The sequence below is a fragment of the Vanellus vanellus genome (assembly GCF_965231255.1).
Source record: "Vanellus vanellus genome assembly, chromosome: 1".
Taxonomy (NCBI): domain Eukaryota; kingdom Metazoa; phylum Chordata; class Aves; order Charadriiformes; family Charadriidae; genus Vanellus; species Vanellus vanellus.
In genome coordinates this window covers 30683659-30700207 of record NC_138905.1, presented here as the reverse complement: position 1 = coordinate 30700207, position 16549 = coordinate 30683659, and the positions used below count along the sequence as shown (strand labels likewise).

The 16549-nt window shown below is 35.8% G+C and overlaps 1 protein-coding gene across 1 annotated transcript in view; it reads right to left on the bottom strand.

Moving 5' to 3' along the window:
• DOCK4 (dedicator of cytokinesis 4) overlaps positions 1-16549 on the bottom strand; it is a gene marked incomplete at its 5' end in the record, with an annotated part of 257168 nt that overhangs the window by 84648 nt on the left and 155971 nt on the right. Inside the window, 7 exon segments of the mRNA XM_082489740.1 lie at positions 282-382; positions 481-564; positions 670-767; positions 6641-6797; positions 7476-7582; positions 9163-9325; positions 10824-10948. Of these exon segments, the coding sequence (XP_082345866.1) occupies positions 282-382; positions 481-564; positions 670-767; positions 6641-6797; positions 7476-7582; positions 9163-9325; positions 10824-10948 (835 nt within the window).

Sequence of the window (16549 nt, the reverse complement as noted above, 5' to 3'; positions counted from 1 at the left end):
TGGATGATGCTAAGGCTCTTATGTTTTCCAAAGTAATTCAAATAAAGAAATCCACTGAAGAAAAAGATGTAAAAATGAAGCCAATGTTACAGCATTAACAAGTAAGGTTTCTGGGAATTTAAATGTATTTTACTCTGCTTTAACGGCCTAAATCTGGGCATTCATACAAGTATTGCATTTTATTTCTAGTGATACCGTTTAATTTAGCCTAATGATTGATTCTGCTTAGTTTACCAACAACTGTCAGTATTCAAATCGGATAGAAAAAGTACAGACTTCACCTGTATGCAAGTGCTCCTGCAAAATGACTTTCAATGTAAGTGTCCATTACTGGCTTAAAGTGGTGAAACTTGCTGTCCTGCAGCAAATTTATTATGTGAACCTAAATGTGAGGGGGAAAAAGAAAAAAAAAAAAAGCAGCTTTTTTCTTTTTACTTTGTTCTTAAATAGAGTTAAGCATCATCACAAAATGAAACTTACCAAACAATCAAATACTTTTGATCCATATTTTTGAGAGTTTTCATCTAAAATCCCAAATAAAGTGTCTAGTGTATCTTGAAGAAACTGATTGGAGAGAATAAGAGACAATTTGTTGCTAAATAGGTATTTTTGTGACATGCAAATACATTATTTTCCTCGTGTTATATAAAAGGATAGAAAGGCATATACCTTCACTATTTCTGAACCATCAATCTCTTTTAATTTTGAGAGGCAGCCTGCAATTTTGTCTGGGTGGGTTCTCCATTTCAGAAGGTCAAGCATATCTCCTGCATAAACAAAATGCAAGATTAATGTTGGAAGCAAAGCAGCATTTCAGATTTTAAATTCTACTATTACAGTCCACTCAGCAAAACTTGGCATCATTAAAAAAAAAGAAAACATCTCAAGATTTGCTATAATATGATCTACCCAACAACAAATATTCATTCCATCCCATTGTCGCTCCACCAATAGAAACACAAGAACACAGTACTGGGCCATTAAAAACAGTCTCCTGTGGCACCTGTATCATGCAATCTTGTCAGATATTTGTCAACTACAATCTTAAGAAAAGGAATTATTTTGCTGGCTCTTGTCCCATTGAATGATGCCTTCCAGAGCCATCCTCTGACAGCTAGAAATAGTCTCCTAATTATTAGTTTGAATATATTTAATATACTCATCTTCCCATGTCTTTTTAGAGAACGAAGACAATGCCTCTAAGATTTATTAGTAAGCAACACAATCTCTTCTGAAAAACTCTTCTAACCTAAAACATACCTGAGTGTCTTTGCACTTTCTCCAGTTTTAATTCATTCTCCTTCCACTTTCTTGACCGAAATGGTAACTACAGTTTAATGGTTGGACTCGATGATCTTAAAGGTCCCTTTCAACCTCAGCAATTCTATGATTCTATGATTCTACATTACAGACGAGATTACATCACTGTTTTCTATATCATTAGCAAGCTCATATGTCTGCTGTAAACACCTGACATGTTCTAGAATTTGAGGGTTTTCCTAGATACTTCACATTGGTGACACAAATACGCCTTTCTCCTGTTTAATACTGTTCAGCTCCCTGGTTACAGCAGAATCCCCCAGAGTCTCCATTCAGGTATGATCCTGCCTTTTGTACCATTAGATTTGATCTAATTTCTACTCTTTCTCACTAATTATTTAAATCAAAGTTACCTTGTTTTGCCTGTATCATATTTTGATTTTGTCCCTCTCAACCGATGAGCCCTTTCAACTACATTTTAGCAGCAAATTTCATTAACAGGCTCTCTAATGTCTCAGGTTTTAGTGAAGTCACTCTCATCCCCACCCCATTCCACCCCTTTAAAAGAGATCAACCCCAGGCCTAATTCTTCAGATCTAGTAGTACTTTCCTTCCAGTCAGGAAGGAAATTCCTTCTGCTATAGTGCAACCTGCTAGTTCCCTTTTAGCTTTTATTTACCAGTTTTAAAATTCTTATTCTAATCCCTGTCTTTTCTAATCTCCCATGTGGTGTGTTATTGAAGTCCAGATGGTTTAGATCTGCCATGTTTCCTCTGAAAAATAATAATAATAATAATAAAACTTTCAAAAGAAAGATTAATAAGTTTATCCTGGCACGATATGCTTTGGTAAAGTCATCTTACAGCACATTCCATTTAGCTACATGTTCATTTTTTCATCTATGATTTCTTGTAAATACTTGCATAAAATTCATCAGAAGGTGATGGTCCAGTTAACATATCTGCTCTTCCACCTGTCTCAAATGTAAGTACTATATTTATTACTCTTCAGCCATACATTATTGCTTTCAGCTTCAGAGGTACTAAAAAAAACCACCTTGCTATGAGATTGGGAATTTCGTGTCCCATACCATTCAATATCCTAAAATAGAGCTTTGCAAACTTGGCCTGGCTTTTCAGCAGTTTTCACTTGATCCTGACCCTTGCTGAACTCTGACACATTGCTGTCATTTTTCTCCCTCTGTTGCAGGTTCTCTGCTTACTCCTCGCATTTTCTGCCCGTGATTCACTCGTTCAGGTCCACAGCACTCCTTTCAAGTTGTATTCAGTAAAAGTTCCACATATTTTTGAGCAGTTGAATCAAATACATCCCAAAGCTCCTTTACATTCAAGCTTACTACTTCCACATGTCACTAACCAGCTTTTCAGAATTTCTCAAAGCCTGCCCGTTTGAAGCAGAAAACCTCAAGCACAGTCCAATCATTCTACCAGTTTAAGCTGAACTACTGTCTAGTCGATCACTGTCCAGCATTGTCTTAGATGGATCCAGTTCTTCTGAAATGTTCTCACTACTTATCAAACTAAGAAGCTAATAGCAAGTTTTCTTGGTTCAGCAACTATTTGGGTGCTTTCTACCACAGGCTGTTTTCACACTCCAGTAACATTTGAGCCACATCCATCTTTGTGTCATTCTTTCCTGGTTTGCTCCTGGGAAGCTCCTCTCTCCCACAACAAAAAATGAAGTAATATTTCTGGTTTTCGGAATATTAAATCAATCTCCACCTACATTCAAACTTTGCCAGAGGTGCTAATGGCAAACACCCTACATGCTATTCCACTAATATTTTTCTGCTTTAATTGATTGTGGTGGGCACTAATTGTTTTTATGCATTTGTACATTTTTTTTTTGTTTTGCTTCATGCTGTGCTAGTATGGAATGGTTTGGATTAAAAGAGACACTTGAGTTGCACGAAGAGGTCCTGCACATGCATCAGAGGCACATCCCAAAGATCAAGGACCCATGATAGGTCTTATCATTCCTTCTGTCAGGAATTTTCAAGAAACAAGCATTGCAAATCCAGTGAACAACATTTGTCTTTTGGATAATTAAATGGACTTCTAGACTTTATTCTGTTTAAACCTCAACCTAAGTTGAGGAGCAATGAGACTAGCTGAAGCTGTCTGTTCATAGCCAGAAAAAACACTGCTTTACACGTTTGCCGGAGGAACTTGGTGGAAGATAGTTGACACTCAAAATTAGGGATTTGTTGGGGGATTTAAAAAGAAAGAGAAAGCAAATGTAAGACACTCACTTCAAAGCACTTATTTCAAGGGAAACGCTAAGGAGGAAAGACATTGCTGAGATAACATTAGCAAATAGCCCAAGCATAAATGACACGAATACAAAATCTGACATGTGAATCACAAGGGGAAGGGATAGCAATGTGTCATGTATTAAGAGAAATGAGAATATAAAATTGTCCCCCAAAATAGGCCCACTAGGAAAGCACAGTTTTGGAAAAGGGAAAAAGTCAATGCTGCTGACAAATTTTGCTGAAGAAGAAAAACATCTCCAATGCCTTCTCTTAATCATGATCGGATTTGTACATTTAAAATAGGCTACACCCGACCTACCATTCCTACCAATTCCTTCCCTTCTCAATGTCTGTAATTCAAATCCAAAGCGCTAGATTTAATAAAAGGGTTAGAATCATGTGTATAAGAAAGCGGTTTGGGATGATCTTTCCATCTCTCTCCTATAAATCCTGAGACATCAGAAATTGGCCTGGTGTAGCACTACTGCACCTCAAAATGAAAAAGCCGAATCCCAGAACTGGCAATCTGCATTCCTTTTCCAACAGGCTGTTTCTCTGGTTTCCAATACTCCCTCCAAACTGGGGTCATTCTGGAAAGCTGCCCCCTCTTACTTTTGTTTTATTAATCACCAGTTTGGCTTTTTTTAAAAGCAGATAGATGGATCACACCTCTGCTTGGCAATAGACATGCGGTATGGCATGTTGCTCTGCTGATGAACAGCTGCTTACTGGGGATGTGCCGATCAGCGCTGAGAAATGAGAGGATGCCAACTTGCTAAAATATTCTGACTTGCTGGATGGATCCTGAGTCTCTGGCAGGCAGAGATCCCTCCTATATGTCAAAAACTAAGTAAGACCGTATTGATAACTACTCGGTAGAAAAATATTATGTTCTCTCTCGCTCTTTTGGTTTTTTTAGAATAATGAACTATAACTATCCAGCTAAGAATGTGGTATATAAAAGCTGGTATACTTTTTTGCTAACATAAACTGATTAACTATCCAGGATCAAAAGTCAAGCTAAGGAAAAAGCTAATGGGCAGACAGATTAGATAGGCACGTGTTCTTATGAGATACGTTGATGAACGCACGGGCTCCACTGGTTAGAAGGTCTCTGAAAATTGTTTGGAAATAACCCTAAAACCCCCTCCAAAGTACCCAGGGTAAGGAAGTTACGGATCCCAAGAACTGGTAGTCAGCCTCCTTCCCCCAGTCCCCATAATTTTAAAATGCATGAGAGCTGATGGCATGTGGGAACAATCAATGAGAGAATGACAGCTGAGTAAAATTTCCCAGCAAGCTACTAAAGTTGTGGCCTCATGCAGTCACACCCTTTACAAGTCTGGGTTCGGGGTTCTCCCCCACCCCGTGACCACACCAATAGCATAATTTTTAATTCATTTCCAGGCTGGACATTGTTGTTTGTAGACACAGGCAGATCTCTGAGAACTTCAGAAAAATCTCCAAACTTAAAAATAGATTAAAAAATAATCAGCAATTTTCAAAAATACTAATACAAATGTTTACTAAAAAAAGGAAATACACAGATCTTTTTAATCCTGTATTTTTTAATAAATACGCTACATTCTCTCAGGGATAACTGAAGTAATGCTCACATGACCAAATATCCACATGCTTTGCTCTATGTTCATTTTCTGAGCATGCAATAGGTTTTGGCAAATTTTTGTTTAGAAGAATGGGGATTTGGAAACTCACCAAGATGAACTTCCCAAAGAAGATCCTTGGAGAAAATATGAGCCTGTCTATTGAAAATATTTCCACCCTCTGAAGTACTGCTGAAATAATTGTTAACTCTTTCAGAGCTGAAAAGGGGATCAATATTATTCAGATATTCTACACCCTCTTACTCAGAATATGGTTAAAAAAAAAAAGAAGGAAATTTTATGCCCTATGTCACACATCTATTTAGATTACGTACAAAATAACTCCTGTACTGTGAACGTAAATTAGTATTACAACCCCCGACAACAGTGCAACTATTTATCAGTGAGATACTTAAGTTCTGGGCAGCACTTCCATGCATGTGTAAGTACTAGTGGATTCATGTGATTTCCTAAATCAAGGCCTTTAACTGAAGCAAATTTAGTCTCTGATTGCCTATTAGCAACCTTTGGGAAAATCTTTTATTGGCTAACTTTTATTACTTTGAAGCTAATTGCTGTGAGAATACAGAATGGATGTGCACAGTGAAACAGACCACTTACTATTTGCACATAGTTCTATTTTGGACACTTGCTACTAAATGGTGGAAATTAAGACAATTATTTCAATTTAAAAAGCTACTCTAGTTGTTGTTAAACACCTATAATCAATTTGTAAGCAATTAGCAATTTTACCATCGTACATATAAGAAGGGTAAAGACAGTCATTCACACACAAGAGAGAGCTAAGCAAGATCTTAAAACTGTGATAAACAGCTTAGAAAAAAATAATATAAAACTGTGGGGATATCAAAGAAAGGTCAGAAACACATTACCAAGCAAATACACACTATGTAGAAATCTCTGAAAAGCTGTCTTAGTTACAAATGGTAGTTAACATGGCAAAAAAACAAAAATCTTAAGAATTTTATAAATAACAATGGTAAAGAGTGCAAACACATTTTCAAACATATTTCTATCTGCTGCTCCTTATATCCAGTTAATAAGATTGTTTTAAGTAGTAGTAAATGTTTGTTGGCTTAAAGGAAGAGAAGTGATACAACAAAAAAGCAATATGTGCCTAAATAAAACCAAACTGCCACAGCCTCAAGCGTACAATAAGTATTTAATAAAAACTCTACAACAAACAGAATAAGAGGTTTTGTAAAGCAGCTGGGTTTTGATAGTCGATTCCAAGAGTGCTGCATTTGATTCCAATAATTCCATGTTAATCTAAAAAGCATTCTTGAACTACTTAAAATCAGTGGTTTATCATGCTGCATTGGTTTCCATCTGGATGTAAAAAATTATGAAGAAAACCAGTTTGTAAAATGGGATAGAACATAAGCTATTTTTGAGTACATCCATGCTTGCTTGGCATGGAAAAGGCTAGCTATCACACTCATTTGAATTCATCATGTTTTAAATAATCAACATATCCTACCATTTTGTGTGAGTTTAGTGGAGCAGAGAAAGGACGTAATCCAGAAGGACTCTTTAGTGGTTTTTACTGCTTGGCTGTTGTTTCCTAGGAAAAGTCCCTTTGAAAATGGGAGTTTGAGGTAGCGACCAGAATCCTGAAGGTTTGTGTTTTCTTCACACTGTGAAAACAAACCAGTTAAAATAACCATACTGAATAGAAACAAAGGACCAAATCCTTAAATTACATGAATTATTGTTGTTTCTCCACCAGAAATTGAAGAATTTTCACTATGCCTGTTGCAACTTTGGTTGTAGATCATATCTGACATTGAAGTATAACAAATTTGCAGAGGTTATGTCAAATGAATCGGTACAAGTTTTGGTGTTAAAATGTAAAAGTTTTCTGGGAGCATATAAATTCCTCTGAACGAAGAGGTAACTGTAAAACCTGGAAACAAATATTCCACAAAACTGAAAAATCTCTAAAAATGATATAATTGAGTGGATCTGCATAAATGACCTTGCTTGATTTTCCAAATACTGCAATTCAGTAAGAGAGTATTATGGGGTTTGCTTTGGGTGTTTTAATTGAACTTACCTTTGTGAAATCCATTATAAATTCAATGTCATAGAATGGTAAGATTTAGTAAACTCAGTGCACTGAAACGTATACCTAGGTTAAATTGCAGTTTGTAACAGGAAGCTTAATATTAAACAATTGGCAATGGATATTTTAATGGTGACAAGATTATCACTCATTTGTTAATGAATATAGACTTTCTCAACCAAATGTTTCTGGGCATTTAAAATATGTTCCAGAGGACTCATTACAGCTAATGATTACTAATTCAAATTACCTTGTGTACAATGAGTTCATGGGTGCCATCTGGCAGAGTCCTCCCATTTTCCTGCATCAGGGGCACGAAAGAAAAGCCAAACAACTTCTTCTCACCCTTTTCTTTCGCTGAAATACATATGCAAATAGCAGCACTTAAAGTTAATATTATATATTTTAGACAAAATAAATGGATATAATACAGCATAAGAAGGTATACTGGAAGCTATTTGCAGCTAGTCAGACTAAGATTATCTTAAATTTCCTTTCAGATTTGCACATTATCTCCTGTAATGATTTCTTTTATCTCACTGTAAATCAGAAAAAAGTATTCTGGAATTATTTGGTATTTTTTAACAACAAATAATGGAAGCCACCAAGTGTGCAGTCTTAGCAATATATAGAATGCCAGGAAACCCAAATGAGTGTGACCTAGCCAGTCCAACAGGAAGAGAAAGGGGTTCTTCTGTTACAATTATCCCCTAGAGTAGCTTCTCCCTACTGGTCTCTATTTTAGGTCAGCCTCAGGCTACATTGCACTTCTATTTTCAAATAAGGCATCTGCCTCTACAGATATGACTGAAGATGTCACTGTTTCTTACATGAATGTTAGACAGCAGGTAACATTTTTAAATGTGGATGCCTAAGCTCAAATTCCAAAACTCATCTATCCCCTAAATACAAAGCAGACTACAAAACTCTGAGATGACACAGATTTGACTGAAGCCAATGAGTACAGATGCTGAACACTATTGAAAATCAACCAATTTTTCATCAGGTGTGTGTATATATGACTTCTGAGTCCAGCTTTAGCACAGCTGGGGTGGTGTAGGCAAACATAACAAAAATATCCAACTTGTACTGCACAGGAAAGATTATGAAAAAATGTATCACCTGTTTGAAACATAGCACTGATGTTTTTCCTTTATTACTTCATAGCTTATAAAAGATATCTTAAAAAGAAATTAATGCAAATTTCTTCCTATATTACCTGTCCCTTACATTTTGAAGTTTATGTACCCAAAATCTAATTATACTATCACTTAATGTGTGTGCTACTTTCCACAAAGGCAATCTAAATAATCAAATCTTGCTATATCTACATCACCAAAATGAGCCAAACAACAGCAGCAGTTTAAAAGATGTACAATTTATCCACTTTTCTCTGCAAGCTTGACAGTAGTCAGCACCATAGCTATGAAACCTGTCTCACATAAGTTGGTATGCAAAACATGGACCCAGACCTCAATTTTTACCTCAAAATAAACTCTAAAATTCTTTAGAATGTTTAGAGAATTTTGGAATCTTATAAGTAAAAAAAAAAAAAAAGCAATACAAATGTGATGTTGATTGACCATGATGTATCTACGCACACTTCCCGTTGGTTGGATTGCTAAACATGTACTAAGGAAAAGGTATAATTTTGGATAATTCACCAGGTAGATTCTAAATTTGCATTTTGAGTTTCCCTGAAATTTTGTTTATATTTGCAGCTGCAATGCTGCCTGTTTCTATTTAATAAAACTAGACTGGTTTCTCCTGGTATTTAGGCTTTACCAAAGCACTGAGCTCCACCAAGTAGAGCTGCGTCATGAAAGCAGTACAGAGAAAGTTCATGCAGCTGTCTTTTTCCTGAGGTTTTATGGAAACTCATGTGCTGACTGTAGCTGTAATGGAGAGGACTAGCAGAAGTCGGGAACAGTGCTTACTGGAACAGTGCCGGAATTCACAACGGATGTGTGCTCCTCTGAATTTATCCACAGGAATAGGAAGTTTCAGCAGCTCAGCCCATCTGGGACCATTGTTATGATAAAGCACAAAGGAATGGTATTCGCTGGCTGGTGGCTCTCCAGAGCCGAAGGAGATAAAATCCTATTGAAGAAAAAGTATTGATTAGAGATTAAAGGCAGATTAGTTCACTGGTAAAATGCCATCAAGGACTGTTCTTGCAAGGAAGACTATTTGACATTTATATTCATGTCATGAATGTCACATGGTATAATGCTCAATACCTTAAACCCCACAAAAATAGTGGGGTTAATATTGTTAGTATGTTAATATTTGCTGATTAGAAAACAAGGCAGGAATCATCCACACCACTGAGAATCAAAGTATTATATAGGAGGACTGGGGTTATTAGGAAGGCTTCAGCAATAAACGTGGTGTGGAGTCCCACGACACAGCATGATCCATGCAGTGTTATGCCCAAGCAACAATCAAGAATTTAACTGAGACAAGAACAGCCCAGGCTTAAGATCTTTAGTCCTCTGAAATAAGCCTGTAACCCTGACATTATCAGTGATATGTTCCAGCATGAAAAAAGAAAGAAATACGGATTCCCTGGGTAGGAATAAGCAAAACATCGGTTGCCTTTGCAAAACCCACGATAGTCTCTCCATAGTATCTCCAAGTCCTGACTTGGGGATACCCAGTAATTCCCTGTGGGAAAGGTAAACTACAGCTTTTCTCCTCAGCAGTTAAGAAGGATCACCTTTGCATGTCAATATCCTATATTTTTTTATGGGGATAAAAATATATACAAAATGATATATACACACACATATGTGTATATATATATATTTATATATATAAACATACATACATTGCATGACACACATTTATACGCACAATCTCACTTCACATATATACAAACACACATACAATTTGCACCAGACTATTTGTGTCAGCCTTTCTTCATTTTCTCAACCCCACAGCCCTCAACATCATGGAGAACATGTGAAAAAAGTACTTTCAAATAAAAGGAAAAAAAAATTATGCTAAACATGTATGGAAAAGGTTGAAGGTGAACAGAAATCTTTTGGTACAGAAAAAAAATCTGAGAAACAGTCACCTATTAATAATTAAAATATAAAACAGTGCCTGTTTGTAAGCTATCACCAGTAGCATGCAATCAAATCTGAAGAAAAGAAGGAACATTAATTTATTATTTTATTGATACACGGTGGTGATTTTCGCATCAAGGATCTCTGATTTATGACAAAATATTGAAAATTCTTGAAATATATTCTGTGTAACATGAGGAAATGCATAACAATTAAGAAGAAATATTATGAAATAAAAAATTCTCCAAAACTTGATCTTGCTTCAACATTTACCAGCATCTTAATGGAATCATTAGTTATTTAGTTGGCACTTAGAGGTGTTTATCTGAATCACATAATTGATCACAGAAATAAAACAAACATTCATTTTATAAAGGTTTTAAGCAAAGTGGAAATACTCTGAATACAGCAAAAGATAAACTTTTCCAAAGCAATTTTGTACTCTTCAAATAATACCACAGATTATTTACATCTCAAAAAGTGTATCAAAATTCACGACAGCAAGGAAAAACATACAACAAAGATACCTTCAAAATTTGACCACTGCTGTCCACGACGTGCATTGTCACTTCTACATTTCTGGCCACACTTTTCCCTCCTTTCTCAAATTCTCCTCTTTCTACAGTGATATATAAATCATTCCTCATTTCACCTATAAAAAAACCAAACCAAACACAAAGTATGCAAAAGTCAGTTAAACTTGCTTACTTTTTGCTGTTAGTACTTCAGTAGACTTCTCTTCCAAACAAAGGATAGTATCACACCCACAATGTATCAGTAGTTTTGGATTTTAAGTAATAACAATTGTTTTCATAAACCAAGAAAATCAACAAAGCTTCCTCTCCCTAAAAAGCCAACAGATTATCTGCCGTACTGAACAAACTATAGATGCTTTTACTTAGCTGTTACCTCTTTTTGGTCTTTACAGTGGCATCTCCAGCTAGTCCGGAGCTGGTGTCTAGCTTCATCTCATTTAATTGCTCTTTTAGTCTAAGGCAATATTAATGTTTGGGGATTTTTTGTGATTTGTTAGCTTTACATTTCTCTGTTTAATGTCTCCTTGAGGAACTGATTACAAGTTTTTTACACTTAATCTCAAAAGAAAGGGTATTACTTTGAAGAAGCAAAACCCAAGAGGTTGGTGTTCTTTCCATTAGAAGGGCAGGCTTCCCAGATTGCTAGCATTCAAATCTGTCTTTCTGATCTAAAAGATCTCAATATATTTTACATTGAAAGGGTGTTCTGAAGTTTTCTAGCAAAAAGTTATCTTAGTTAGCTTATTTTTTGCTTGTTGGGAAGGCTTCTGAGAAATTAAAATCTTCATCAACACATTCAAACTACAAATCCAATAAAGGCACTACCTGTGTTACGCAGTATGTACGAGTTATTAAATACTGCTAGCGTGTTTAAATTCAAATTCTTTGCACATTTGTACATTAACATGCTAAGTATTCTGTCAGATGGTAACCAGATCTTCTGGATGAGATCAATGATAATTTTGGTTTAGTTTCAATTGATACAGACTCCAAAATTTATCATTGATGAAAGGAAGAAAGATTGTTTGGAAGTTGGGAAGGGGGTGTGGGGGGAGAAGCAGTACTGGTGGTGACTGGAGTGGCATGGAAGGGAAGCCCCTGTTCTGTTTGAAGATGCCACATTGTTTTCTAAAAAGCGTAAACTAATCTAGCTGTGTACAAATATTACTAGAAACACTTGGAAGCAGTTGGACTTTCCTTGTGAAACACTAGAAAAATGAAGGAGGAACAGCATCATATTGAGGAACATCTAAAATTCTAATTTCTAGGTAGGAAAAGAAATTGCGATTATATTCTTTAATCTAGTGAAATGCGAGTTTAGCATAATGGGACTATCCTTTTTTAATGAAGCAGAGTTTCACTGAGCACAGGTGAAAAGAAACCAAGTATGACAGTTTTGTGTATTTATAGGTGTACCACTTGGAAGTCAAACATGAGATGGATAACTGTACTGTGAGTAAAATTAATTAAAAGATATGTAACTGATAAATAATCAGTGCATCTTCAATTTCTGGCTTCATTTTAATGTGTAAGCAGAATTTGACCCATTTGAACTTTCCAGGATACTCTCGGCTCACATTTCTTGCATTAATTTTACCGCATGCAGCTCTCCAGTGATTTTTAAATACCAGAAACAATGATCTTGCTACAGTCTTCTAATATTTTTATAACATTATTACATCAGTGCATGAAAAATAATTAAATGATTCCTCCAAAGCACAATCTAAACCATTGCCAAATGGAAGAAAACAAAAGGCAAAAGAGCAAAACTGCTATATTATCAAGCCCTCAAGAACCGTGCCCATAAAACAAAAAAAAGCGGAAAATCTGCTATCGCATTACCTTATTATCAATTATCTTCTGCAACAACTATGGACAGAAGCTAGAGTGCAGCTCTACAGAATGAACAGAAACAAATACCAGGACCAGATGGTATTCACTTAAGAGTTTTGTGTGAAGTCAAGGATGAAAGAGCTGAATAAGCGTGTGCAATCATTGAATCAATCTCTCGTTCCTGGTGGAAACCAGGTTCAAAATAAGCAAAAGGTGGTGGTTATGCAGGTAACAGACAGCAAGATTTGTGTAAAAAAACCCCAACAAACAACAAAATCCACAAAAGCAATCCCAAAACAAGAACCCCAAAACCAAACACAAACCAGAACCTTTCTGAAGAATGCTGTGAATGTGAGAAACATATAAGTGTTCAAGGAAAGAATGGAGAAGTCGTGGAAGGAAGAACCACTAAAGGATATGAAACAGACGATCACAAGCAGCTCAGGAAATCCCTTGAGCTGAAAATAGCTGGAGTCTGGGAGAGCATCAGGGAGGTAATTACCATACATGCATATGTGCATGCTCAGTTCTTACTCTTCCTTAGGTGTCTGTTTACAACATTCAGCTAGATGGGCCCTTGATCTGAATCAGTAAAGCTGTTGGTATGTTTATTCAGGTCACAAAATTACCCTTAAAAATTACTAGCTTCTGATTATTTTCACATTGCAGTAATATTTAATGATGAAAGTTTTAGAAGCTAGTACTGTATGGTTACTAAAAAGCATGCAATATGTTGAGTCCTTGCTTAGCATATGCTTATTTTAGGATCGGTTCTAGTTAGTGCTGGCAGTTGGTCACTTTCAAGAGTCTTACATTCAGAAAAAATGACAACACAATAATCAAAATGAGAAGCTTTTTTATGTAACTGATTTTATCATGCAACTTGTAGTTGCAGCATTTTCTCTTTAAAGATTAACTTGAATTCTACAAGCATTTGTGCTACATTCAATCATTATTTTTATTTATCAGCGAGGAATTATTGCAGTTTTCCACGGGGTCTTCACAGAAACATAACCAAACAACCATTTCCACTGCAAATTTCACTACCTGGCCCAGACGAAGCTCAGTGAAAACTATATTTTTTCCTTTTTAAATAGAGTAAACTGTACAGGATTTAAATGAAAATGGCTGTAGAAGAGGTTGACTAGAGAAGTTGTGGATGCCCTATCATTGGAAGTGTTCAAGGCCAGGTTGGATATGGCTTTGAGCAACCTGATCTAGTTAAAGATGTCCCTGCCCATGGCAGGGCAGGGATGATGATCATGATCTTTAAAGTTTATATTTAAAGGCACCTTTCAACCCAAACCATTCTATATGCTTTTATGTAATAATAAGAAAACTTTTCTAAAAGAAGTAATCAGAGCCTCACAGAAGTTAAGTAGGCTTTTAGAAACAGTGCCTGAATTTTAAAAAATTGTTTTTTAAAAAATCCAAACCCATCGAGTTTCACCTTTTTAACTGCCAGAAGAAATCAAATCACAGGGAAAAAAGACACAGGAGCAGGATGTACTGTCACGAATACTGTCCTGTTCTCCTCTTACAAAACCTTGGCAGAGGTGTCAGTGTCATGAGAGTATAGTTCAGATGAATTTTGTCCTGGTCTACATCCATTCAGGAAGCTCTACTCTGTTTTCAATGTCTCAGTGCAAATCAAAACACATGGCTCATGTTATTAAAAGAAAATGCCAGATCTTCTTCATTATCATGCAAGGCAAATTAAATCTAAGAAGAGACTATCACACTATATAAAGAATAACAATTTTTTATATGGAAGGGAGATAACTGAGACTGGAAAATTAATCAAAAAGAATATAAACTATAGGCTATACAGCAAGGTTCCAATCTACATCAGGCAGATATAACAGCAGCTTCCTTTTCTCAAAGTACATGACATATCCGACATTTTATAATCTTTAGAAAAATGTAGAGCTTGGTTTAAATTTGGCCATGTGTCTGGATTAGTACTCACATGTATTTCATTTTGGTTTAAAAAATGTCATTACTTGCAACCGAAACAGAAGAAAACCAACTATATTGAATTTGCACAGTTCAGATAACTCTACTGGAACATTAAGAACTTAAAGACATGTTCCTGACAAATAGTTAGCACAATATTTGTATGAACATATTACAAATAAAAGCTCGTAAGATCAAAAAGTCAATGGGGTTGTAAAAATCAAGCACAAAGCCTTATCAGAAAATAGCTGACCGTAAAAATGAAAATTGATTTGGAAAGTAAACTTTACTCTGGAAAGGAAAAAGAAAAGAAAATCATAAAAACCACTTAGACAAATATACTTGGACCCAAATTTAAAAATTATTTCACTCTCAGTGTATTGCTCTGGAGAGATCTTAATCACGTTTACTCCCTCAATGTAGAAATGCCATTGCTTCAATCTTCCTTAACAGAAATTCTCTCTCCAAAACCTGAGATTGTCTGTGTAAAACTAAGTTAGGGCATTCATTTGTGGCCTCTCTTGCAGTAAAAAGAATTCCAACTTCCTCTATAAAGTATTCAAACATCATCAAATTATTGGATTTATCTACATTCCTTTAACTGATCTTTTTAATTTATGGCAACTGCGACTACACAATTGATTACAAGAATATGCACCACTTTTCTATGGGATCTTTGCCTTAACCAGTGTACCAGACAGATAATTCTGACAGATTAAATTATCTTGTTTTCACTTAGAGGGGCAATTACAGCCACAAGTTGCACTGAAAGGGAAAGTCGTGCTGAATATCTGAGTTTTGAGGTAGACTTCAGTGAGTACAAATGGTATCTCAGCTAAAGTATTTGAATGACTCAAATAAATCTCTCCTAGGTGTATGTGTACTGAGATTTTTACACAGTCTTATACTTGACCAAATGCCAGGAGTTTGTGCAAAAACAGGAGAGGCACATCTTAGATAGTACTGTACATCAGATTTGAATTACTGGTTGAAAACATGCCTATAGGATTGAATCTCAACCAGATACGATGAGACTTTAAACATGATGAAAATAAGTAACAGACTTATTCCAGCTTATATCCATATTGAGAAATACAAAGTTCTCTTCTTTAAGTGTGTTTCAGTGGAAACATCCAACAGTTGTTTTCTGTGTGAAGTTTGGTACAGGAATAAGCAACTGAAAACACTACAAAAAATTATGCTCAACTTTAAGGTGACAAAGCTACCTCTATCTATAATGAAGTTGTGTGGTATGAAAGATCTAGATCACTTGAAAGCATTTCTTTCAAAATAAAAGGCAGCTCATTTTTCTCCGATCTTATGGAGCATCTCCATCCCCTGACTCCTGTTGTAACAGTTTCTTTAAGCTTTCTGCATTTACCAGAGCTTCTGGACTGTGCAATGAACATGTGGATGCCAACACATCCAGTTAGTCACTGTTAACCTTTATAGGATCAAACCCTTTTACAAGTCAAGGACTGACATATAGTTTTCTAGGTAAAAAAAAAGACTATAGAATGGTGAACCACACCAACTAAGATAACTAAACATGTTTTGTGAAGCTAAATCATGTAGGTCTCCTTAGATGTGAAGTACTCTTCTAGACATGTGGGCTGAGACAACAGAAGCTGGAGAAAAGCAAATTAAAGAAACAATGTGTTACGTTTCTCTGTTGTCTGAATTATTTCACTGCTTAAAAAGCTGCCTATCTTGACACAGCTACTTTCTAGCCACTATCCCAATAGAAAATGAGGTTAACATGGTACAACCAACCATAGGTAAGGTGGAATATTGTTGTACATTGAGTATGAGATGGCAACAACAAAGCAGAAAAAAAAAAAAGTTGAAGTTGGTCCCCATGAGTGTAGGAAGTAATAAGCCATCTTTTGGAAAAATGGAAGAACTGTGAGGATCAAAGAGTGTGTCTA